The sequence below is a fragment of the Molothrus aeneus genome, chromosome 2 (genome assembly GCF_037042795.1).
Source record: "Molothrus aeneus isolate 106 chromosome 2, BPBGC_Maene_1.0, whole genome shotgun sequence".
NCBI classification, from domain to species: domain Eukaryota; kingdom Metazoa; phylum Chordata; class Aves; order Passeriformes; family Icteridae; genus Molothrus; species Molothrus aeneus.
Window position 1 is genome coordinate 92,711,420 of NC_089647.1, and position 24,026 is coordinate 92,735,445.

The 24,026-nt window shown below is 38.5% G+C and overlaps 1 protein-coding gene across 1 annotated transcript in view; it reads left to right on the top strand.

The window, feature by feature from the left end:
• The window catches only part of COL4A1 (collagen type IV alpha 1 chain), a 119,796-nt gene that overhangs the window by 50,433 nt on the left and 45,337 nt on the right, over positions 1 to 24,026 (top strand). Inside the window, exons 3-15 of the mRNA XM_066545330.1 lie at positions 15,518 to 15,607; positions 15,698 to 15,742; positions 17,256 to 17,300; positions 17,410 to 17,472; positions 17,574 to 17,627; positions 17,776 to 17,802; positions 19,137 to 19,220; positions 19,333 to 19,395; positions 20,007 to 20,042; positions 20,634 to 20,675; positions 22,266 to 22,355; positions 22,953 to 22,988; positions 23,133 to 23,192. Coding sequence (XP_066401427.1) covers positions 15,518 to 15,607; positions 15,698 to 15,742; positions 17,256 to 17,300; positions 17,410 to 17,472; positions 17,574 to 17,627; positions 17,776 to 17,802; positions 19,137 to 19,220; positions 19,333 to 19,395; positions 20,007 to 20,042; positions 20,634 to 20,675; positions 22,266 to 22,355; positions 22,953 to 22,988; positions 23,133 to 23,192 — 735 coding nt within the window. The remainder of the gene's footprint in view (positions 1 to 15,517; positions 15,608 to 15,697; positions 15,743 to 17,255; positions 17,301 to 17,409; positions 17,473 to 17,573; positions 17,628 to 17,775; positions 17,803 to 19,136; positions 19,221 to 19,332; positions 19,396 to 20,006; positions 20,043 to 20,633; positions 20,676 to 22,265; positions 22,356 to 22,952; positions 22,989 to 23,132; positions 23,193 to 24,026) is intronic.

Here is a 24,026-nt window from a genome sequence, read left to right on the forward strand (position 1 = left end):
TGCTTGCTCATTATGTTAACTCTGTTTCAAACATAATTAAGATTTTGAACAGAAAACTGAGTTTTATTTTAAAAAAATCTGCCCCCTGCCCTCCAGCACTGTGTGGTTTTTTATCCTGATTCCTGATTTATTCTGATATATTTGATGTCTGTCTAGAATAAGGATAGCCTGCCACTTGGTCCCAGGCCTGGAGACAGAACCTGGTGAGGGAAAGTAAGGGGAGCATCCTTCCTGCTTGCCTCTGGAATATTTCTGTAAATGGCATTTCCAACGAATGCATTTGGATTTGGTCCCTGATAAACGTGGTTCCTATTAACACACACATCAATACCTGTTCCTTCAAAAATCTTTATGAATATTTCTTAATCAGAGAATTAGAAAGAGATTAAAAAGACTGATTTTAGCCAAGATCTGGGCTCAGAGAAGGCTGCCATGCCCAGCTCCTGTGGTACCCCAGGAGACCACATAAAAGAACATCTGCTCTCCACTTCTTCTGTGGGAGGACATATCCACTCTACCCTCGACCATCCACAGCCAACATTCTGCCTGCCCTGGAAACCCTTTTGATCTGGCTTCCATGTCATGCAGAAGTGTACAAATGCTGAAGGGCCTTTTCCAATCCTCCCACACTCTTCAGCAATCCACCCACACCACTTCACTGCCATGGGAGCCCTGGGAGCTGCGGAAGTGGGTGCTGGGTTTACTCTTTAATGCCTTAATTATTAACATCTGGTGAGATATTTCCTACTGTAGTGTGGGAGGACGTTCCAGACCCAGAAGTTCCAGACTGGGGTTCAATTAAAATTCATTTGGCCAAATAATCATATTCATGATCTCATCAGAAAAAGTGCTGAAAATGGTAGTTGACTTAAAAGCTGTGAAATGACCAGGAAATAGTACCCAAGAGCATTTCAGACATGGAAAAGTAAATCACATTGCCATATTTTTCTCTCTCCTTTGAGAATAATTTCATCAATACGATGGCCATATTTAGAGTACATTTAAAATATTCTCTCATCAGACTGTTTCCATGAAAATTGCATTTCTATGCCAAACTCCTTTAACATGACTCATATGTTATCAAGGGCATATAATTGACAAACTCTAAGGGTTTTCATCCCTTTCAGAAAATTCAGAAAGTGAGTGTAATTGCAACAGATGGCCCTTATCCTATAAAGCCTTTATTATTACGCTGAACATCAAGCTGTTGTTTTAAGCTATATAATGTCAAATATCACATATTTTCCAAACAAAAGGTACAGAAATTTTAGAAAAACATAATATTGCTAAAATAATAAATAATACCTTACTGTTTTCCATTAGAGAGATTAGCCTAAAACATCTTCCTTTATTACCTCATACTTTTTATTTGGTTTTCTGCATAATAACTTGACTGTTCTCTTAAACCTTACTGAAGTGTGAGATCTGTTTAAACTGATTAGAGTGTTGAATGCTTGCCTGCATTTTATTGAGCTACTCAAAAGAAGACTGAAGCTATGTTTTCTCTTTTATGCCTACCTAGATTTTGAGAACAATTTCAAGCAGCTGTCGAGATAAGAAGTGCTAGCTATTAGTGTGTGCAGAAAAAACATGTTAAGCATTTAATTAACCATTCAACAAAGACTGCACAGAGATGAGTAAAATTCTCCATGCACTGACTTTTTCTAAAAATGTTCCTGCTCTCATTCATGACCATTTGCACTGCTTTCGCACTGTATCAGAAACAAGTGTAAATGGGGGCAACACTAGAACCTTGCTGTAAGTAATACAGAATGATTAATCTTCTTAGACTTATCAAGTTAGAATGCACTGAAGTATAAATCCTCATTCTTTAGTATAAATATTTTATGATGATTTCACTGTCTCAGCATTACCCACTGAGAGTTGAAGTCAACAAGAATATCAAACATGCTTTTGTCATTGAGCATGAAGTATTGCAATTTAAAAAAAAATCTTTGCTAGATAGAAGATAAGAATAGAATTAACTCTTAATGTACTGCTGGTTTTGATATTTTATTGTTTGAAAGCAGGAAAACTTGAGCAAATAATTTTATTTTGGCTTATATTTGTTTCACTTATTCTGAGGCTGTATCTGTATTATTATACCTACATTAATTTGAATTCTCTGTTTGCCTTGATGGGTACATCACCCACATGTGGATTGACCATGCTGCAGAAGTACACAGACTGGCTTTGCTTGAGGTATTTTGGATCTGGAAGCCAGGTAGCTCTGACTTAGACTGAGAGTCAGTGGGACATCTCTGGAGTTCCCCATCAACAGGAGCGGAGACCAGTGTTTTCTCTCCTGAACACTTCTACATACAGCCTTAAAAATCACAGATGGTTTTGGTGTATGCAGGGTATTGTGCTTCTGCCTTTGCTCTGTAATGAAGAGTTGACTGTTGCAGTGAACTGTGTCCTTGAATTTTTTTTTAAGATTTACCAGACTGGGAGGACCTTTGAGGGTTTTCTGTCATTTTACATATCAAAAGATAGAACAGAAGTATTTCTAATATTGATGATTTAACACAGTATAAACCCCCTTGTTGGAGAGAAGCCCTGGCAGTCAGTGGAAGATCACTATTAAGTACTTTGAGTTTCCTTGAAAATATATCAGAGGCAACAAGTCAGTTCCTTTAGTGGAGCAAATCAGTAATCATTAGTCCTATCTTTTCGTAGTCAACCTTTATTAGATCTTTTAGAATCAAGAATGTTAATTTTTTAAATCACTTTTAATTGACACTGCTCAGTGTTCCTATTTAAATCCCCTGAGAACAAGAGGACGCAGTCTCAAGCTGCACCAAGGGAAATATAGGTTGGATATTAGGAGAAGGTTTTTTACTGAAAGAGTGATAAAGTACTGGAATTGTCTGCCCAGCGAGGTGGTGGAGTCACCACCCCTGGGTGTGTTTAAAAAAAGATTGGATGTCTTTAAAAAAAGGTTGGATGTGGCACTCGCTGCCGTGGTTTAGATGAGGTGTTAGGGCATGGGTTGGACTCTGTGATCGTGAAGGTCTCTTCCAAGCTCATGATTCTGTGAAGTGGCTGCTGTAGGAACTTTGAGTTCAGCACCAGTTTATGTCTGAGTTGGGAAGACCTTGAAAGGGGGACGTTAAGGAAACCTCAGCCAAATAATGTACTCTGGAGATAGCCATAAAGTTGGAAAGAGGGGTGACGGGCTATGTGGGAGGCAAAATGTGTCTGCAGTCTGGAAGGGCTAATAGATAACATGAAATCATTTAATTATTCCTGAAAGGACAGACTCAGAAGACAGTAATAAAATAAGCAGAGATACTGATCAGCTGCAGATCTGATGTTCTACAGGGAAACTTGTGATTCATATTTATGAAATTCGGGATATTGTCACAATGTTTTTTGTCAGTTCTGCTTTGACAGCAGTATATTTTTATTGATTTATCCTTTACTCTGAGAAAAAGAATCTTTTGAATTCAAATCAGGGCAGAAGAACATAATTTTTCACGAAGAGGCCTACTATTCTTGAAAAGAACAAAATATCAAACAACTTTGAATAATATTGACTGCGATATGCTAAATGTTGAAAAGTTGTCTACTCTTTCACAGCTGTCAGACCAAACTGCTAAGTGGCATCTGAAACCATCAGCTTTTCTTGGTTTTAAATAGTTACAGGAACCGTTTGTCCCAATTGTCTCTGGCAACATTTTCTATGTTAAGATACATTTTTGCACTCAGTACAGTGTGTATCTGTGATTAATACAAACCAGTGGATTACACTGATCAATTTATCTCTATGGAAAGAGGGCTATAAAAGCAGTAGTATTATGTGCTGAGACATGCTCATATTTAGTTTTCAGAGCTGTCTTCTGAAGGCATTCACAAAGTAATATTTAATTTGGCACAATATGACCTTTTAAGCAGCTCTTGCTAGATGCACTGTCTTTGATTTTAAGGGTATTGGCAGAATGAGCTCAAGCTCTCTTCTTCATGGAATAAAACAAGCTCACAGGGCTTGATTTTAAATTTGCACAACAGCTGTTAGTGTATGCCTTCACTATGGTTTCTTGAAGGATTGCAGGGTCTTAGCTTGATCCGAAGTATGTGAGCCTCCAATGAATTAGTCAAGTTTCCCCAGTATGAGATATGAGATATAAGATATGAAAAGATGTGTGAAATTTCTGCTGCTCTGAAATATTCATGCTCAGGAAGTGGAGCTGCCCAGTGCCTGTGCAATACCTGTGCATAGTTTGAAATCTTCCCAAATTTAAAATTATGTCTATACAGGGTCAATATCTACTGACTAGATACAGATTACAAAACCTTTGTCCTGTGCACTTTTTCAGTATCTGGTCTAATTGCCCACTAAAACTCTGATGCTGCAGGGGTTTGTTGGTGTAACTTAGGAGTCTGGGACAGCAAACCCTGGGGTACAGCAGGAGCTACATTTTGTGGTTAATCCTTTAAGTTTCTTTAAATAATCTGCTCTTCAATTTATATTGTATTTGCTGGGATCTCAGACCAAGAGATACATTAGACGGTTCTGTGATATGTCAGTTCCCACACAAGAATTTGATCCTTGATGCACTTAGTAATCAGTTTCTGTCTACATTTTCTCTGAAGTAATATCCACAAGAAGTGACCTGGGTGTATATAATTATCACTAGGGAACCATAGTGATGTGGTATATGGTAGTCTTCTTAATCACTTTCTGGTCTTTCTAGCCAGGGGCAAAAAGTGGTTTGGGAAATTGGTGGTTTTTTTGTTTTATTTTTTTAAATCTCATACCTCGTGGTAGTTGTTTGCTTCCTTTCTCTCAGCTACTTCTTATTTCAGATTTTAGACTTATGCTTTCAGAGAAAGGTCATAACTAAGATTAGTCACTGAAAACATCTGGCCATATGATGTTGGCCTTCAGAAAAGCAGATCTGGATTTTCTCAAAGTTTGGATTTCATTAAGGAAGGGTAAAAAGCCAAATTTTATACAAAGTTCTCAAAACCACTTCCAGCAGAAGCAATAGCAAAGCTTGTAACAGTATATGCCTGGAAGGAGACAGAACAGTAAGAAGCAACATGAAAGTGGAATTTTCAAAGAGGAAACCTGAAGTAGCTGCTAAAGGAGTGATAGTGGAGTACTTTATCACACAGGGAAGTTTCTAACCTGCTGGAGAACATATTTAGTTTAGCCACAAAAGAAGTTTAATATCACAGTAGGAGCAAAACCAGTTGGAAAACCATATTTAAGAGATGTTGAAGAGAATTTACATTTCTTTTCAAGTAACTACAACACTTGAGAAAGGGCTACAGAATAGTTGATTGAAGTATTGATAACATAGTAAAGAGAGTTCAATTAAATGATGAAAATAATGACTAGCTTCCTGTAATGAAGTGTTCTCTTATATAATCTTTAATAGCAAGAGAAATGTAAAATCAAGGTAAAGCTAAGGGAAAAGAAACTTTGACTCCTGTCTGGAAAACCATGTTTATATCTCTTAGAATATTTAAGAGTGATTATAGTGGCAAAACGTACTCATAAATTTTGTAGCTCTTAAAGAAAGCATGTGACAGCTTCCACCGAAGTTCATCTGGAACATTTTTAAATATATTGGTATGCCAACAAAAATAATTCTCACCAAGGCTTGTGTCAAAGTTCAGCGTGCACAGTGTACTGAGCTGAGTGAGCACAGTCACTAGCATCAAATTGGGCGTTCTCTCACTCTTTTCTCACTGACTGTAAACACATGCAACAAAAGCATTTCATGGCTAGTTAGCAGAATACTTAAAGCCTTGAGGGGGTTTAGTAACCCTTAATTTTGTTAGGTTGTCTCGAGTGGCAAGCAAGGTCTGAAAGACGGTGCAGAACTGCAAAATAAATAGTTTTAAGTGGTAGTGATGGAGGGGAGGGACTGTGGTACAGAGGAGCAGTCTAAAATGCCCTCTGGCTCCAATGTCAGTAGTTAGGTGAAATAAAGAGAGGAATACCAAAGGCTTGTATAGCGAGCAATGAACAGAGAAATCAGTGCTGCCTCCATCTGTATGGCAGCACCTTTAATGGGATCGTGAGTTAAGGATGTGATCACAACACCTCAACTCAAACTTCGTCTCTGTCTGAAAGTGTGGAAATAGAAGCTGGAAATCCAGCAAGGACACACCCAGCCCCGTGAAATTCCTATAAAAGGATCTTTGTAGGAAGTTCTAGTATTAAATGCAGTGAAATCAGTGTCAAGGCAGGAGAAGTGAGCGACACCGTTTCCCTCATCAAAAAAGGGGAAAGCCAGTGTTTGTGAAACTCTCCAGAGGATAAGCTTTAGACAGCCAACCTGCCTTTGCCCGCTGTGTGTGGCTGGGCTCCATTGAGGAGGAGCAGCAGAGCGGCGGGAGGGCAGGGCTGTGCCCGCGGCTGGCGGTGTCCCAGCAGCCGGGCTGTGTCACTTCCCCGCGGGCTCCTCTGGGTGGCAGTCACACATTACGGATGTCCTTTATTCTGACCGGCCTCTTTACGTGTCCTCGTCCCTTTTATTGGTCAGAAAAACCTTAAAGCCACCTGCTGAGCAATACACCAACTTCTAGTTGACACTTACTGACAAAGATACTGACATCCTCTACAATGTCAAAATAAGAAAGATACTTGTTTTCATTATTGTTAATAATTATTCTGTCTTTATTAACTTATTGCCTTAGGCTGAACAACCCTGGAGGTACTACAAAAATATATATTGTCATGTCTGTTTTACAGTGGATCTGGTTGAGTCGAGACAATTAAGTGAAGAAGCACTGATTGACACTTCTTTGACACTCATTGTGTGATATTTACATGATGAAAAGTCAGAAGTCAGAGTATTTCCTCTGTTTTGTGGAAAGATATTTTACTCCTATGGAACTTTCAAAATGTTTTAATCTTTAGAAATGCCATTTCCAACCTGACCCAAAAAAGCAGCTAGACTAGCACTGTCTCAAATAGTGCTGTCTGTCGCATGCCCTCAAGATATGAGCACCTCATTATGAGAACTTTATTGCAGTCTGTACTGTCCAGGACCAGCTGCCCATGTTTTTACTATTTATGGAAGAGGTTATTTTCTGTAAATATGTCCATGACGAACCTTTGGCAAGAGAATAAAACTTGAATGTAATGTCACATTTCATTCCCAGTCTAGGATCTGAACAAAAATAAATTAAAAACCCAGAGAAGTTTAAGATCCTTTTTTCCCCCCTGCTATTTCATCTTTAAATGCGAGCCTTTAAACAATGCCAAATGCAAACAAATGCTAAATAATTTTCATTAATGAAGTAGGAAGGGTGTGGAACATTTTTACCCCTTATATTCTTGGACCTTCAACACTGGAAGTGATTTAATACAATGTGTAATAAAACAAAGGAAGAGTTACTCAGACCTAATGTGTTCAACAGATGATTAGAAGGGGTGGGAAATATAGCACCCTTTTGATTCAACCTGTATGCAGGTGATAGAACTTCCTTTTTCTTTTTACAGTGCAAACACATTTGTCCTTCAAACATCCTCTTCACTTATGGTTCTTTGAGGTTCTTCTGTTCCCCTGAGTGACTCTAGCTGATGAGAGGAGGTTCCTTGACTGATGTGTGATAAAAGATTTAAAAACTAAAATAAAGTTGGAGAACCTCATGTGTACCTTCGTAAAAAGGTTTGTGTGACTTCCTTCTGAAACATCATAAGCTGTACTATTGTGTTGGGCTTTTTTTCCTTTTTTTTTAAACCAAGAAAAGTTTAAACAAAAAGACAATGAACCACATACTTTGGTATTACACTGCCAAACTCTGTGCAGGCAGACTTCCACAGCTGAAGATAAAGTTTAGTTGCTCTCAGTCATCTTCTTCTCTCTCCTTTTCTATTTCTGTACTTTATATACCATGCTCTCAATCATGCTATGACTAAATATGTACCCCCTCAGCATCCCAGCTACTTCTGGATCTGTAACATTTAACTACGCTAGAATGCAATATCACACAATGAACCAAAGACATGCAAATATAAGGAATATTGAGAGCTTGAGGTAAGAGTGTACCTGGCTCAAGAAGTCCTAAAATGTGAACTTTGGGCAGCTGCATTGAAAAAACTGACTACTACATTTGGAAAATCAGGAATACAACTATGGGTCAAGGAAGAAAAGGAATTGCATGAGGAAGACTTCTGAATTATGTAGGGAGCAGCTCTTGCTTATAGTTGGTTTAACTGAAATTGTATGATGTTGATACAATTGATCAACCCATTGCTTGGCACTGATTAAATGATAGCCATGATTGGCTTTTGAATGTTAATTTTACTTCACTCACTTTACTTCTTATTCAGCTTCTGAATTTCTTTGAGACACACTGTATATCCATGCACTTGAATACCAGCTAAACACATAGATACTGATATGTAGGGGAAAGGATAATCAAAGATTGTTATTTCTATTTTTATACTCCTGGGAAACACTTAGCAGCTTCCTGAGGAATGTTCTGTACAGCCATGAGGTGCCACAGAAATATGCTTTTGCTCTAAGCATTCTTTAGGAGGCAGAGGCCCAGGCTCAGTCCCTTAACCTTAAACCTGAAAAGCCCTCTAATGACATGTTTATATCAATGGAGTCACTGTTGGAGGTTTGGGCTCATCTTGGATCAAGCTGCAGAGGTTCCCCAGTGTTGTAAAGTCATGACCCTTGAGAAAGGATACTTCCATAGTAAGAAGAGTAATCCTGCCAGGGAGTGAAAAAACACAGTGAGTTTGGGTGATCAGGGTGCCTGCCCCATGGTATATGAACCTGTATAGGTTCCTGTGAATTAAGGGTACAGCACTGGCTTTTGCTCCATAAATAGCTGCTTCCCAGTGTCCTCCCCTCAAAAATGCAGCCTGAGAGCCCATTTGGCTGTGGCACTGGAGGAGTCCCACAGGAGAAAGTCACTGGGGAGGAGCGAAGGGAGAAGGAGATGCAGAATGAACACCATGGCAAAGGGGTCATGAGGAAGAGAGTGCTGTTCCCCAGCAGCTCTTGGGGTGGCCCTTTGTCGTCACACGTGTCAGAGTACAGTGTAGAGCAGCCCTGGTAGTGCTTGAGGTTGCTCAGGGCCTCAGCCAGCCTGGCTGTGGAGCTGTGCAGGCCATGTCAAACTGTCATGGCTGCTCCTTCTGCTGGCCATGCCAAAAATGCTGCACTCGTGTTTTCATGGGACTGAGTTCTTTCAGATGCTTCCTGGCAATGAAGAATCCAGATTTTGCTGAGTCTCCCCCCCCCTCTCTGCCTTAGCCCCTCTTCCATTCCACATACTGTCAGGAACTCAGCTCCAAAACTTCTGGGTGAGCCAAGATCTTTACAGAGCTCCTACTCAGATTCCTTGCATGTCTGCAGAGTTATGTTTGTGTAATTAATTGCTTGTTACTTGTGTGGCTCCAGAACTGTATAGCTATGGTGCAGATAGATTCTGCTGAAGAATGTGCAGTGGGAATTTTGTAATGTCAAACATGCTCAGTGCATTTGAGGACACATGTCCTGTAAGCCTATAGCAGTAATTCTGCTTGACTGATATCCACCTCACACTTTCAATAAAATACTGAAAATGCTAAGTGCAGCTGAGGACAAACAGATGACATTTAGTGTACATGTTTATTTTATTCCTGACATATATTCAGGGCCAGTGCTCCCTCTGGCGGTTAAAAATACCATTTTAATAAAAATTGGCTATTCTCTGAGTCTTCTCTAATGTAACACTGAGTAACACTGAGCCAATTACAATTCTCTAACGCATGTTTAAAAGAGTGTTGAGAGAAACACTGTGACTTGAGAGCCACACTCAGGTTGCACAGTGCTGTTTCCTGCTGTGCGCTGTAATTACTGCTCTAACACCTTGGAGCTAATTCACTGAGTGCTCGCAGATGCATCAGCTGAAGGAACAAACACAGACCCTGCACTCACCTCTCACCGGGCTGGGGACAGTCTGGGTAGAAACCATGTACTCCATTGCTGTGGATTTTATGGGGTTACACTGGAGCATCAAGGTGCGATGACTGTTTTGAATGGCAGCTTTTCCTGTTAACAATCAGGCTTTTTTTTTTTTTTTACTCTATTTGGAAACTGTATTGCCAGTTTTCATCTTGAAACAGTTGCATTTCTTTGCCAAATATGCCCCTGGTAGAATTTCAGTTCAATGAATGTTAACTTTTGGGAACAGGATAGCGCGTGTGTTTGTGGGAAGAGTTCTGAGTTTATAACACGTTGGAGTCAGCAGTGACAGTGGTCTGAAGACAGCCCTCTGGCAGGGCCAAGGGTTTGTTGGCTCCCAGCTCAGTTTCCCTTGCAGTGAAGGCACAGCTGAGGAGCTGTGGTGGAGGAGCTCCAGCAAACCCCACTGTGCTGGTGTGAGAAACTGCTCTTGCTGCCATTCCGCCTTGTGTCCTTGTGGCCTGCTGTGTCCTCCTCACATGGGCTTTGGCAGCTGCCTGGCCACCTGGCTCAGCTCACAGAGGCCAGACCAAGCTCACTCACTAGAGAAAAGGGAGTAAATTTAGTGAGCTGAACTGGCTGAGGGAATCATACCAGGTGGTGTAAAGAAGGGTGAGGTGGCACCATCCCTTTAAAAGGAGAAGAGCCACCTTTGCTGGGTAGATCAGTTTAGCCTTGTGACATCTTTCCCTTAGACTGAACTGTATGCCTTTTCAGCTGAGGGACAGACACGTGTCTGTCCTGCTGTTTCAGCTGCTGGGGGATCTCTGGCAGAGGCAAATGTTAAGAAATGAAGCATCTTTCAAATGGCTTTGGGAGGATCTAAACATTGTTATTCACCATATGCCTGTGTCTCTGGAGAGCCTGAGAACATCATATTTGTACAGACACAGACACCCTGTGAGCCCACACTTTGGGAAGCAGCTGATTTATATCCATGTTACCAGTCTCTCAAGCCTAAAATCTCCCAGTCCAGTAGTCCCTAGGCAAAGTAATAGGGGAAATAATTTATAATGGGGTGGTGATTATTTCCTCCCCCTCAGCCCTTGATATAATACAGCTGAACCTTCTGAAATGACTTACTTTATGTGACTCTCTTGCTTAGCAATCTGCGGTTGTTCCGTGTGCCAAACAGCATTTCATGGCTAATTTAGAAGGGTAGGTGTCAGAAAAAAAAACCCCATCAGCTCATGCAGTTCAGCTCTTAACAGGTTCATGTCTGCTGAAGTGCATTCAATTTTAATTTAAACTACCTAATGCAAAGGCATTTCACAAAAGCTGAGCTAACACAGACATTTTGCTTATTAAATGAGTGCAGTGGTGACTGAGCACTTGCTGTCTTTTACGTAGCACCTCCACATTTTCAGCAGTTGAGTGGCAGAATATTCATTTTTGTGAGCTGAGTAATGTGTTCTCCTTTGTGCTTTCTGACAGCTTGCATTGAATCAGCAGAGGTACAGATGACATGGTTACATCTGTTTTAATTTTTGAGTCTTATGAATTGATTTGTAAGAAGCAGAAGCTCTTTCAATATTACTTGCCAAGATTTTGCAGCTGTGAATATTGGAACTTGAACAATACATAACCCTTGCAGTCACAGTCTCATGCTCTTCATGCATCACAGAAATCTCAGTGCTGAGTAAAAAAAAGTGGGGTAGCAGTGATGACCTGGTGTTTGCCAATTTATGCAGTGTGTGTGCTTAAAGAGTTGTAGCATAAATGTAGCACAAGCACTTATTGTTGGGCTGTTTGGCTGGAATATTGGATGAAGGAAGGAACAGGCAGGCAATCAAGGGAAGGATGCAGCAGATCAAGTGTTTTCTTGCAAGGTCAAGGCATCTTCAGGACATGCTTATGCCTGTTCTGTACAGCATAATAAGTGATAGCTCCATGTGATCTCGAAGTTCCAAGTAAGCCACCTCAGGTAGGAATGCAGCAGTGTGACTGTTGTTACCCCAATGGTCTGTGGGGTCTGATCTACTCAGTGACATTAGGATACCCTTCAGCCATAGGACTTTACAGTTTAAGGAATGTAGAGTTTCTGTACTCTCTTGTTTAGTGTAGATACTCTGATAGAATTTTATTCTAATTTAGTGTAGTATCACTGCTGCAAAAAAAAATACGATGGAAGTTTGTACTAACTCAAACAAGAGTATTGAAGTAAAAGCTTTATTTGTTAGTCCTTACAAATGCAGGCACCATTAGTTTTCTCAGGCTGTTGTACAAAAAGGAAGACTGATACCTGGACTAAAGAAAGGAAATGGAACCCCGAAGGTCTAAGGTCTCTTACTGGGTCTCAGTGGAATAGGTTGCCCTAACTTCTCTGAGTATCCGTGGATGGCATAGAGAAGTAAAATCCTATTAATTGTCTAGCCTAAAACTGCAGAAATATGGACTTACAAACAATCTTTAGTTTGGACTATTTACCCCGAGGTTACTTTGCAGTAAAATCAATTGGGAAGGCAGAGTAGAGGGAGAGGTGTTAGCAGTGTGTAAGTCCATGATTCCCTGTTAGAATAGGTAGGCAAGGTGGAAGGTTGCATGCAGAGAGGGATCCAGCAGCTCTCAAATGTTCAGTCTCTTATGTTTCCTTCCCTCTTGCAAAAAAAATGAGCTCAGTTCCAGAAAGAGAAATCATGAGTGCAGGCTTTGGGGTGGTACAGACCTCCATGTGCTCAGGAGTTATATTTTCCAGGCCTTGGAACATCCAGTACCTTGACTGGGTGTCCAGAAGTTCTGGACAAATAGCCAATTGTTTTTCTTCTTGGCCTAACAGTTTAAGTAGGGAAAATAAAAATGTTTCCAGGGAAACCTCAATGTATCTTAGCTCAAAGTGACTTGTTATGCTCCTCCAGCTGTTTTACCCCTCAGACAGGGCAGCCTGGAAGGTTGAAGATAGCCTTAAGAGAATTGACTATAGTTGCCTTAGAAGTTGCAAGTTTTTATGTATTTTAAGCCTTTAGGTAACCTCCTTGGCCAGCTGAAGCAGTCATTCCCTTAGTAAGTGATTCACAGGCCCTTTTACAGTTCCAGAATGGTCTAAAGGACCAAGTGAAAATCTGATTTGTAAAGCTCAGTTTTAACTTTCCTTAAGAAGGGAGGAAAGACTACTTTTCTGTGTTGCAGGGTGCAGTGGTTCAAAGTGTAGTGAAATCCTCAGGGGCAGAACTTCTGAGTGCAGGTAGTGTCAGCCATGTTACACATTGCTGATGTGAGTCACCTGTGGTGCACAGGGGGCATATTTCTCTGTGGCTGTCAAAATAATCTCGTTTTCTTCTCATTTGCACATGTTGTACATTCCTTCAGCAGTGGGAGACCCTCTTGTGTGTGTATATACTCTTGTATGTACTTGAGTGTCTTCTCCTTCTTTAGCCTGTCTCGCAGCAGGTCATGAGAGCAAGTGCCCAGGGTTCAGTGGGAAATTCTGGTCTGAATGACAGAACAACTGATTTTGTAGAAGAATGCTTGTGACAGCAGTGCAAATTAGCCAGTCAAAGTATGGGTTTATGTTAAACTCTTTAACTTTACAGGTATATTTCTCAGATTGTTAATTATTTCAACATTCGTTGAGAGACCTCCATCATGATGCATTCTTCCTTCAAATATTTTTAAAAACAATTTTAGTTACTTTAGAACTTGGACTTTGTACCTCTACAGCTGACCTAGAAACATATTTCTCCAGCTGTTCTGATATTTGCTTTGTTTTGCTTTGTTTTCTGGTCTAGCACACTGCTTCAGATTTGGCTCAAACCAAATAAAGAATTCTCAAACCATGATAAAGAATATTGGGAATTAAATAGAGGAGGTCATGCCATTTCAGCACTTCAAGGAACTGTTTGCCTCAGAAAGTACTCTTATACTGAAAAGTTTTATTTTTGTGGGAAGATGGAGAGGACAAGCAGCAGGATAATTTTTTTCTATCAGGAATTTTAAATAAATTAATGTTATTTTGATTTTACTTCCTCATGCTCTTATCATCTCAGTTAGAGTTTTCTCCCTCCCTCCTTGGCCCTGCTCTTCATACCCATCAATAATGTCCCTTTCCCCTTGTCTCTTCATTTTAACAAAAATCCTGGACAAGGAACTAAAAACCAACATCAGCCCAGTAATTCCACAAATTTTCCAATTCCTCTCATCTTCTGACACTATAACACCATGTCTGCTGCTTATCACTCAGTTTCCTCTGTCTGCATGTCATAACTTTTTCTTTGCAGGATGCCCGTTATACTTCCTGGACAAATGAGCTCTCCAAGACTCAAATGTTCTCATGTGTGCTCAGTCCTCAGCTGACCTCTAAGTAGCCAGCATATTTCTGGGAATTTTTGTCCTCAGCAAACAGGAGAAAAGTTTATTCTTAATCGCCATCCTGAAATCAAATACTAAATTATGTTGTTAATTATGAGTTGCAATTTTGTCTCTCACTGTTTTGCTGAAATCCCTTAAGTCTCTGTACTGTCCTTTTATGTTTTTTGAACATTGTAATTTTTTTTTTTTGCAGTCCTTTGAAAATTGCTGTATTTTGAGTTTCTAAAGCAGGTGCCACGTTGTCCAAACTTGCAAAACTTCTTTTTTTCACAGTTTCACGCTAACCTTTTATTCATCCAATATTCCCACAGTTTTTTGACAGGATGAAGTGTTTCTGCTCGTTTCACATCAGGCCTTGAAAGGACAACTTTGGTTACTTCCTGCATGGAACCAGTGGCTTTTGGTTTGCTTGATTTGCTGTTTCCAGGGATTGACATGCATTCGTTTTTCCCCCTCTCCCTTCGTGTAGGTTTTGCATCCTTTATTCAGATAATGTTCCTGTTGGTTTCACTGAGTGTGCAAATATAGCTGAGTGTATAATAGCTGCAATATTGATCTAGAGTGTGGATAGGTTTTCTGCTTCTAAATTTATCTGATTTAAATACATTTGGAGCTGTAAGGAGACGGACAGCACAGATGTCCTATACAGCATTTAAATAGAATCAAAAGGATGACAAATATACAAATACAATTTCGTGTTTAGCTTCTTGGGAAGACCCTGCCTCTGAACCACCCTGAAATTCAAGTCCAAGTGGCAAACTGGTCTCCAAAATCTGCTGTTCTGTGTGGTGTATTAGAAGAGTGGTATTTACCATTCATACACTAGTTGACCAAACAGTGATATTTGTGGTTTTCAGAAATTTAGTTGCTGATTTGAGCTGTTAGATTTTCTTCTGGGACTCAGCAGCATCTCTGGAGGAATGCAGGTAGGTTTTATTAAAGGAAAAGTGACCTCCTGTTACCAGGGGAATAAATCTGCTATGAAGAGTGCCATCCAGAAAAAAAGGTTTAACTAATATTTAAAGAGTGCTTTTGTGTTATGCCACACTCAGCCCCTGCCAATTTATTATTGAACCTAATATTGAAACTATTATTTAAATTTATTGAATATAAATATTTCTTTATTTATAATAATCCTTCTTTCAAGTACCATAATGAACTCTTTGCTGTCACATCTAGCTTCTTGCCACTTAGCAGGTTCCTTGAGCACAGAAATGGGATATGTGAGTTACTTGAAGAAGGAGCTTCAGTTGTGTGGTTGCTGATTAGTTTTTCTTCTTCCACAGGGAGAAAGAGGCTTGCCAGGACTACAGGGTGTGATTGGATTTCCTGGAATGCAAGGACCTGAAGGTCCTCCTGGGCCACCGGGGCTTAAGGTAAGAACTTCAGCTTTAGTATTCAAAACAATCAGATTTCCCTAAATTGTTGTCCCAAAAAAAGATAAAGCTTTCTCTTTTACATTTCAGGGTGATACTGGAGAACCAGGACTGCCAGGAACAAAGGGAACAAGAGTGAGTTCTGTCTTACTTTCTTGCAATTTTGATGTCTTTGGGTTTGGCTGCCTTCAAGTGCAAGAGGAAGTCTCTGAGTTAATGAATGACATCAACTTCAGCTGCACAATAATTTCAAAATTCTCACTTTTACCTTTGAAGTTCTTGCTTCATTGAATAGCCAGTACCTTTATTAATTTGCATTGTTACCTGATACTTGTCACTGTGTCAACAGCACTGGTTTTAGTATGCCTCTGTTATCTTCCTGACATACCAAAAGGCTTTTTTCCAGCTTCAGAATGAACCAACCTTATTTCCTCTTGCAAAATCTCCTTTATATTTGCCGTCTACCCTTGAAGCACTCCAGCAGAGAAGCTGACACAGTCATGAGCACATATGTGCTGAAAAGATACAGAGCAAATTAAAGCCAGGGACAAAGATTTCTTAACTTTGCTAGAAGAGGCTCTGAATATCTGTGATCTTCCTGTTGTCATTTCTATTAAATGGGGCACTTATATAGCACTTCTTTTAGTATATTGTATTGGGGGCCATACCTGCTAGGATTTTTTGAGGTGCCAAGCTCTTTCTGAGAATTTTCACATTTCCTAATGTCATGATGAAAGAGAATTCAAATGACTTGCCCAGTAATGATGCATACATTTTCAGCTATACCCTCTTGCTCACAGATTCTCAACATACCATTTCAGTTTTGTTCTCCATTTGCCTGCAGTTGCTGCAGCAAATAGAATTTACTGAATTAACTGCAGTTTATGAGGTGTTACAGACAGGATATTCTGCTAGATCAAGAAATCCATATTTCAATCCATGATATTCATGTTGACCTGGGGTATCCTGAGTGTTAATGTAAATTGGCACCTCCTGGCAAATATATTAGTTTGCTGCAGAGTAAGTAAAATGTATTTTAGCAATTATGACGTTTGAAAGAAGCAAATACACTCTCTGAGCTCAGGATTCCCATACATCTTTTCTGCTTCATAATATATGTTTTAGGAAATGCTGCATGGATAAGTAAGATGATAGCATGAAAATTATGGGCCAACTTAAATGCCTGATTCATAACACTGAAAAGCTGTTCAAGGAGAAAGAATTATCTCAACCTGGTAGGATTTTTGATATTAAGAATGAATTGATACTCTCGAGAGTATGAAAGACAGAGAAGCATCTTTATAGTGTGTTAACATTATCTTCTGCTATGAAGAGATGCCTACAGTAAATTTCATTTTGGGAACAATGTTTCTGAGAAGGGAACACCTGTGAATTCCCCTTTACCTCTACATGAGGCTCTGATCTAGTTCTTACTGCTTAAAAAGTTAAAGAATTATAAAAAGTTGTTTTCAGTTGTTCATTACTAAGGTGACATATTTAAGAGGTTTTGAAGATTAGAGCTGTTTTGTCAAGGAAGTTTAAATGCTACTGATTTTTGCTGTCAGCAGTGGAGATGGAAATTGGGCTGTAGCTTATCCGTGCTGTTTTGTGGCTTTGTCATTTCAGTTTGTGTTTTTCTCAATTGCAGGGCCCCCCAGGAGTATCAGGCTTCCCAGGAAACCCAGGCCTTCCTGTATGTATTAAATATATGTGTTTTTACAAGGAATATCAAACTTCTAGGTGTGACATCTGATCTGGATTATTCCTAATATTGCTAATTTCTTTACTTTCTCTTCATGTAGGGCATTCCTGGACAAGATGGCCCTCCTGGTCCACCTGGCATTCCAGGATGTAATGGCACAAAGGTGACATTTACATATGTTTATAACAGCATCTTTGTGTTGAAATTAAAAAACCCCTCAAGCATGTGCTCCCTAAACAAAACCAATTTTTCTGTTCCCCTTAGGGTGAAAGAGGTCCAGTAGGTCCCCCAGGTTTACCAGGACTGACTGGAAGTATAGTAAGTAGATTCTTTCCTGCTTGACTCACTTTTTTAAAGGCTGACTCTTGAAATGCAAATATAGCTATAGAAAATTATACTGAGTTTAAGATGTAATATATACAATATTGAGGAGCAATAACAACAACTATGTCTATTTTTTTCACAGGGACCTCCCGGACCTCCTGGAATGAAGGTACGTTTTACTCTTAGAGTATTTATATTCTGCTTCTAACAATAAGAATTTGTGTGATCTCTACACCCTTTAAGACTAGCAGCAGGCTTTACTTAAGGACTGAAAAGTTGTCTTGCTTTGTTTCACTTTGTACTCTGTTTTGCAGCCCCACTAAATAAAGACAGTGGGGTGACCTCCTCACTTTATAACAATTGAACATATGCGTTGTTCCATGCAGGTCTTAAAAGGGTAAATGTTATAAGGATTAAAATAGAAAAGAAGTAGTGCATGCCATTAATTATGTATAAACACTATGGTGGCCACCCAATTTGGTATAAAAATTTAGATAAGTTTTATGAATCAAACATTTTTTATATTGACATTTGATGTATCTAAAAAGTTTCACATGGATGATGTTTGTGGAAGAAGGTTCTGTACCCCACAACATGAGAATCATCCAACACATACTGGACATTTTTCATATAGACAAAAAATCAGACTAAGTAAGTATCTGAGTTCATTTTGTGAACTGAAGAATGAAGCATTGAATGACATCCAAGAGACTTTTGTCTTTTAAATGAACAGATATTATCTGGAACTGTAAGCTAAATATAAGTCTAAAAGTAATCTCAAATTTGTAATGACATGACAACCCAAGTTATTAAAATGTCCATTTCTCTTACTCTCACATGGAAAGAACTCATTCATTATAGAAACACTGAAGTACTCAGATGCTTCTTTCCTAGGCATGTATGCATAGGTACAGAACTGAGATAAAATCACTAACAATATTGTAACTTTTTACAAAAACACAGGAAAAATGGGATTTTTACTCTCAAAAGAAGGGACATAAAGAAATGGATGGCAATCAGAATAATTTTCTAAAGAAGGACTTTCTAAAGTGTATTCCTTTCCTGAAGAAAAAGAACACCTTAAATGGCCTTTATGACAAAATTAGGTGTAAGCATGAAGATCTCAGCGGGGGAAAGAGATTGTGAGGTCACCACTCCTCTCAGCAGCCAGGCCAGATGATCCAGTTGTGTGGTGACACTGTAGTAGTGATAGATTTCATGGGAAAATCATTCTGACTACCCATTACAATACAGGAAATGAGGTGTGAAGATAGTTATGGTACTGAAATCTCTTCAGGCTGCTTTAGAGTACATTTGGCAATTAAGGACTTAACTTTTAATATCTCTATGAGCTGAATTCTAGCTGAATTAAAAGAAATAAGGTGATTTTTTAAAGTCAGCTTTCCAAATGATTCCAAAGTAGCTAAAACTTTCCTCACCTGGTGGGTTTGAATATATTTGAATTCGTGCTCAAGACTTACTGTTTTTCCATTCTTATTATAGGGAGATCCAGGTGAAGTGGTTGGTCTTTTAGCTCCTGGCGTGCTAAAAGGTGAAAAAGGGTTTCCTGGCCAACCTGGACTGCCTGTAAGTAAAAATGATGTTGGAATAGCAGTAAGCTTCAACTAATATTATATCAGTATCATTAAATTACCATATAAGTATCACTTTCTTATGATGTCTTTTGAATTTTTCATAGGGCCCACCTGGAGCTTCAGGGTTTCAGGGACCAATGGGACCAATGGGCCCTCCAGGAGAGCAAGTAAGTTTCCTTTCATGGTGATTTGCATTTCACTTAGAGATCTTTATTGCAGAAATTTTCTGGAAGGTGTGTGTAGCAGATCTTGGTTGGGATTTGGGAAAGATAAGGTGTGGTTCCAGACTTCATATTCAGCCTTCTGAGCTCTACCATGGCAGAAATTACTGAGCAACGTGGGTCTTCAGTAGCAGCTGCTCCTACAGTCCCCTTCTCTTCTTGCACTGTTGGAGGGTATTTTTGTGGGGGAGAGACTGTAACTCTCCTTGGTCGTCCTTTCCGCTCTTCCCCAATTTAATTTATAGAAAATAAGCTACATACCAAGCATCCAGATCAAAATCCAAACTTTTGCTGAGGTTATTCTTGTGGGTAGCATCACTGAGCATTACTGTGGAAGCACATTATCATCTATCTGTTCTTATAATAATTAATGAGATATCTCAGATTCACTTTGTTACTATTTTTTAATTTTAACTTGTAAATTATGCACAGCAAGAGCAAAATGAAATTACTGGGTTTAATGAAAAGATCTGCCTTTTTGCTGTTTTCATAGAATAAGACATTATTTCACTTAGTGTACTCTCTACATGTGGATGCTAAAATGTATTATCTTGTAGGGTCCCCCCGGGCCACCAGGACTTCCAGGCGAGAAGGTAAGACTTTTTAATACAAATATTAAGTCCATTTGTTTATTTTATTTTTTAATTCCATTTATTTATTTATTATCTGCATACCAGATCCTCAAAACTCTGGAAACTAATGGTCCTAAAGGTGTGGGGTTTTTTTTATACTTTGGGACCTATTTCTGTGTCTTAATGAACATCATAAAGAGAGATTTTTACCCCTTTTTTATTTTCAAATTGGTCTAGCCCTGTTATCTCACTTAATCAAATCAGTAGTAATTACAGCATTCTCTGGTTATTCGAATTAATTTTAAGGTGTCAACATTTTCACTAAGTGTTGGGTAAAAGAGCATCTTGACCATAAACTTATTTGATGAATTTCAATCTGATTTTTCACCAGTTGCTGTGACACAGGGCTTAAAAAACAGCAGGGGAGTTAAGACATGATTATTTATTTATTTATTTATATCACATATGCATTTAAAAGACATATTCTGACTTTTATATTCTCCCTTAGCATTTGACAAGTACATAATACCTTCATATGTTCATCTACATGTATGTATGCACTGCAAAAAAAAAAAAAAAAAAAGACTAAGTGTGTGTAATTTACATTTTCAGGGCTACATGGGCTTGGGCTTTCAGGGTCCCAAAGGTGAAAAGGTAGGTCTCTTGTAAAGTTCTAGAGAACAACTGTCAGAAATATTCTTGATACTTAGTTTTAAATGAAGTAAAGTCTTGAAATCAATCAATGGAGAAAATCAATGCTGTGATTTTTGGAAGACTTGAGTAAATCTGTAACTTACACCTAAATGAAAAGTCATGAGCAGCAACATTTTTTAATGTTGATTTGATGTTATACCTGACATTAATTTAGGTCACCATTCTGTTTTCCAGCTGTGCTGGAAAGCTGCTTTAATTTGCAGTGGGTAGATCTTGAAACATTTATTCTGTATATTAGGATTCACCATGAGATTTTTAAAAAATCAACTTAGTTCTAAGGGATGAGATTTAATGTGCTGTTCAGAATGATCAGAATTAATTATTGTAGGACTCTAAGGCCTGTCTGCCTTATTTTGGTTTGGCCATGCACACATTTGAAGCAGATTTTTCAGTTGTCCCCTTTTATTGTGTTTTGACACAACCAGGAAGAGGTTTCAGAGCACACAGAGTGGTTTACTTTTAAGTGAATCTAAGCCAAGAGATGTGCTCCAGGATCCCATTTATTCTCTTAATCAGCATCAAATGGGAGGTAATACATGTCAGCTTTAATCTGTTACCTCTCACACTGAGAGGTCTAGGCTAAAGGGCCTTATGTTGTGTTTGTGGGAGCCAAGAACTGCATGCATTCATGGGCTATTCAGTAAATTCATAATGTGTCTGAACACTTCTCCAGAAGCTTTTCAGAGGGCTTTTGCAGTGTAAGTAAATTATTATTGCAGTGCAAGTATATTACTTAGGTAGGTTTTTTCTTTTTTTTTTTTTAACCACCACCTTATTAATGGATTTTGAGTCAATATTCCTACTGGATAGAATTTTTTGCAACATGACATGCTGTTGAAATTAGTTTAATGAAGTTTATTGAAAAATGTTGGAGAAGATGACATAGAAGTGTGTGGAGATTTCCTGGACTCCACAGGTTTTTCTTTAGCAAAAGTTAAATGGTATTTTGCTGTGCATTACTGCTTGACAGAAATTTATGGAGTCTGTTCAGAGGTGATTTACTGTTAAAGATAGAGCTTGTGCACTATAGAAGGAGGTGAGGCTCTGACCCTGCAATGGACACATGCATACTAAAAAGTCATCCACAGTTATCATCTTGAAGTTGGCCTTTATGGACTTCCATAAAGCTTTTGGAGCACTGTAAACTTTGGGTAACTTGCCTTTAGCTGTTGACTTTCTGTGTCTGACCTCTTTCCTTCTAATTTCCTTTTTCCTAAAGGAGGCACTATAAAACTTTGGTACTATTGCTGTAATTATTTGGATAAGTTTGTGATATTTGGTTAATCAGTCTGTCTTGACCTTAAGAGTAGATTCAGAGGCCTTTCTTCAGTGCAGTCTCTGTTGGTAACTAGTTACACAGTAGTGACTTCTGTAACCCTTGGTCTTGCTGATTTTGTTGAAAAAAGAATTTTTAAAGAAACCATCTAGCTATATTTTTAAAAGCAAGTGGTAGTTCTCTTTAATCTTAGCCATATTTGATCTCAGTGTCATTCTGTTTTCAATGGACAATTCTGGATTTGCTATTGACAGGGAGAACAAGGGGTAAGGGGCCCCCCAGGACCCCCAGGACCAGCACCTCATATGAAAGAAAAAGGGAGTGAAATCATAAAGGGAGAAAAGGTGAGATAATAAATGATTTAACTTCTTGTACTTTTCATTAAAGTATAATCTATAGGAATTAGCAAATAGAAGTGACACAGGAAAAAGAAAACACAAAGTTACCTAGAGCAAACTTTTCAAAAATTTCTGCTTGGTTTGCTTTATGGAGGAGTTTTAGAATTCATTCTAGAAGTCTCTCTAAAAAATACACAACAGATGGTAAATGCATCAATAATTGCATAAATAAGTAAGCAGCAAATGACTTTCTGAGGAAGGAGGATCGATAAGGATGGGATATTGTAAAAATATTCAGAAGGTTTGAATTAAGTAGCATATACTCAACTTTTCATACACACATTTGTGAAATCTTAATAATGAATTTTTCAATTACTGAATTAAGCAGTCAGAGCAGTATATATCAGTAAAATAAACTAGATTAATTCAGATTCGCATTTGATGTTTATCTAAATTCTTGCACATTATACCATTAGGCATAGTTCTTGAAATGGAGAACAGGATTAAATGTGCTTTTGCTGAAATGAAGAATTATTTGCAACCTAAATGAATAATGTTTAAGTTTTTGTTTACTAATTTACATTTTTTAAATAATTTCATTAGGGTGATCCAGGCCAAAAGGGCGAACAGGGACTCCCAGTGAGTATTGAGTTAATTTTTTTACTACAATAAAAATTGTAAAGACTCTGATAATACCACTGAATATCTTTATGCCTATTAGTTAAAAGCAAATTTACTTTGGAATTTGGCAGTATTTTAATCTCTTGAGTGTTTATTTTCCAGGGATTGCCAGGTTCAGGTTTCAAAGGAGACAAGGGTGAGCCTGGGCAGCCTGGTCCACGTGTAAGTATACTCAATTTTATCAATATCATAATTGCAGTTAGTGTATTGTTTCCATTAGCTAACTAAACTTAGTAACCATTAGTTAAACAGAAAATTTGCTATATTTCATACAAGCAAGTTTTGCTGTAGGACAGGTGTACAATCAAGGTAGTAGTAACATACAGTAATGTTAGTATGTACTATTTCAGTTAAACTAAAGACATTTAACTGTGGCTTCCAGTGCTGAAGGTGAAGGCAAAACTCCCATTAATCCAAATGGAAGAAAGATCTTCAGTCATTCCAGAATGGAAGAAAATGCAAAGAAAAATAATCACTCTGTAGGAGTGCTAAATGGAACATGTTGAATTTATTTCAAATACTCTCATGTGCAGTTGACAAAATAAGCCTGCTTAGCCTGAAGGTGGAGATTTATACAAAGAAAATGAAAGGAGCAAAAAATTCAGGTGACTGGAATCCTTTTGCTTGCTGGTTTCTAGCCTGGCTGTAGATGCTTAAGGACATAAGGTCTGTTACATTTGTCTGATCTGACCCATATCATAGTTTCATCCATAGAACTTCTCCATGAGTCATGCTGTATCTTTCATAGCTGAGCAGGTAGCAAAACTTTACTTTTTTTTGCAAAAATGTAAAAATGTATCTAAAGTATTCTAAGTAATTCTGTGTTTCTTGAGGTGTGGGTCTTGATAAACAATTAGGCCCAGCACACCTATAGGCATTCACTTGTACTTCCATCTGAAAAAGAAAAATCTCCATTTCTACTATGTTTCAAAGATAGATGTTCTATTAACTTTTCAGTAAATTTATTTGATGGGATTATTTTTCTATCATATATAT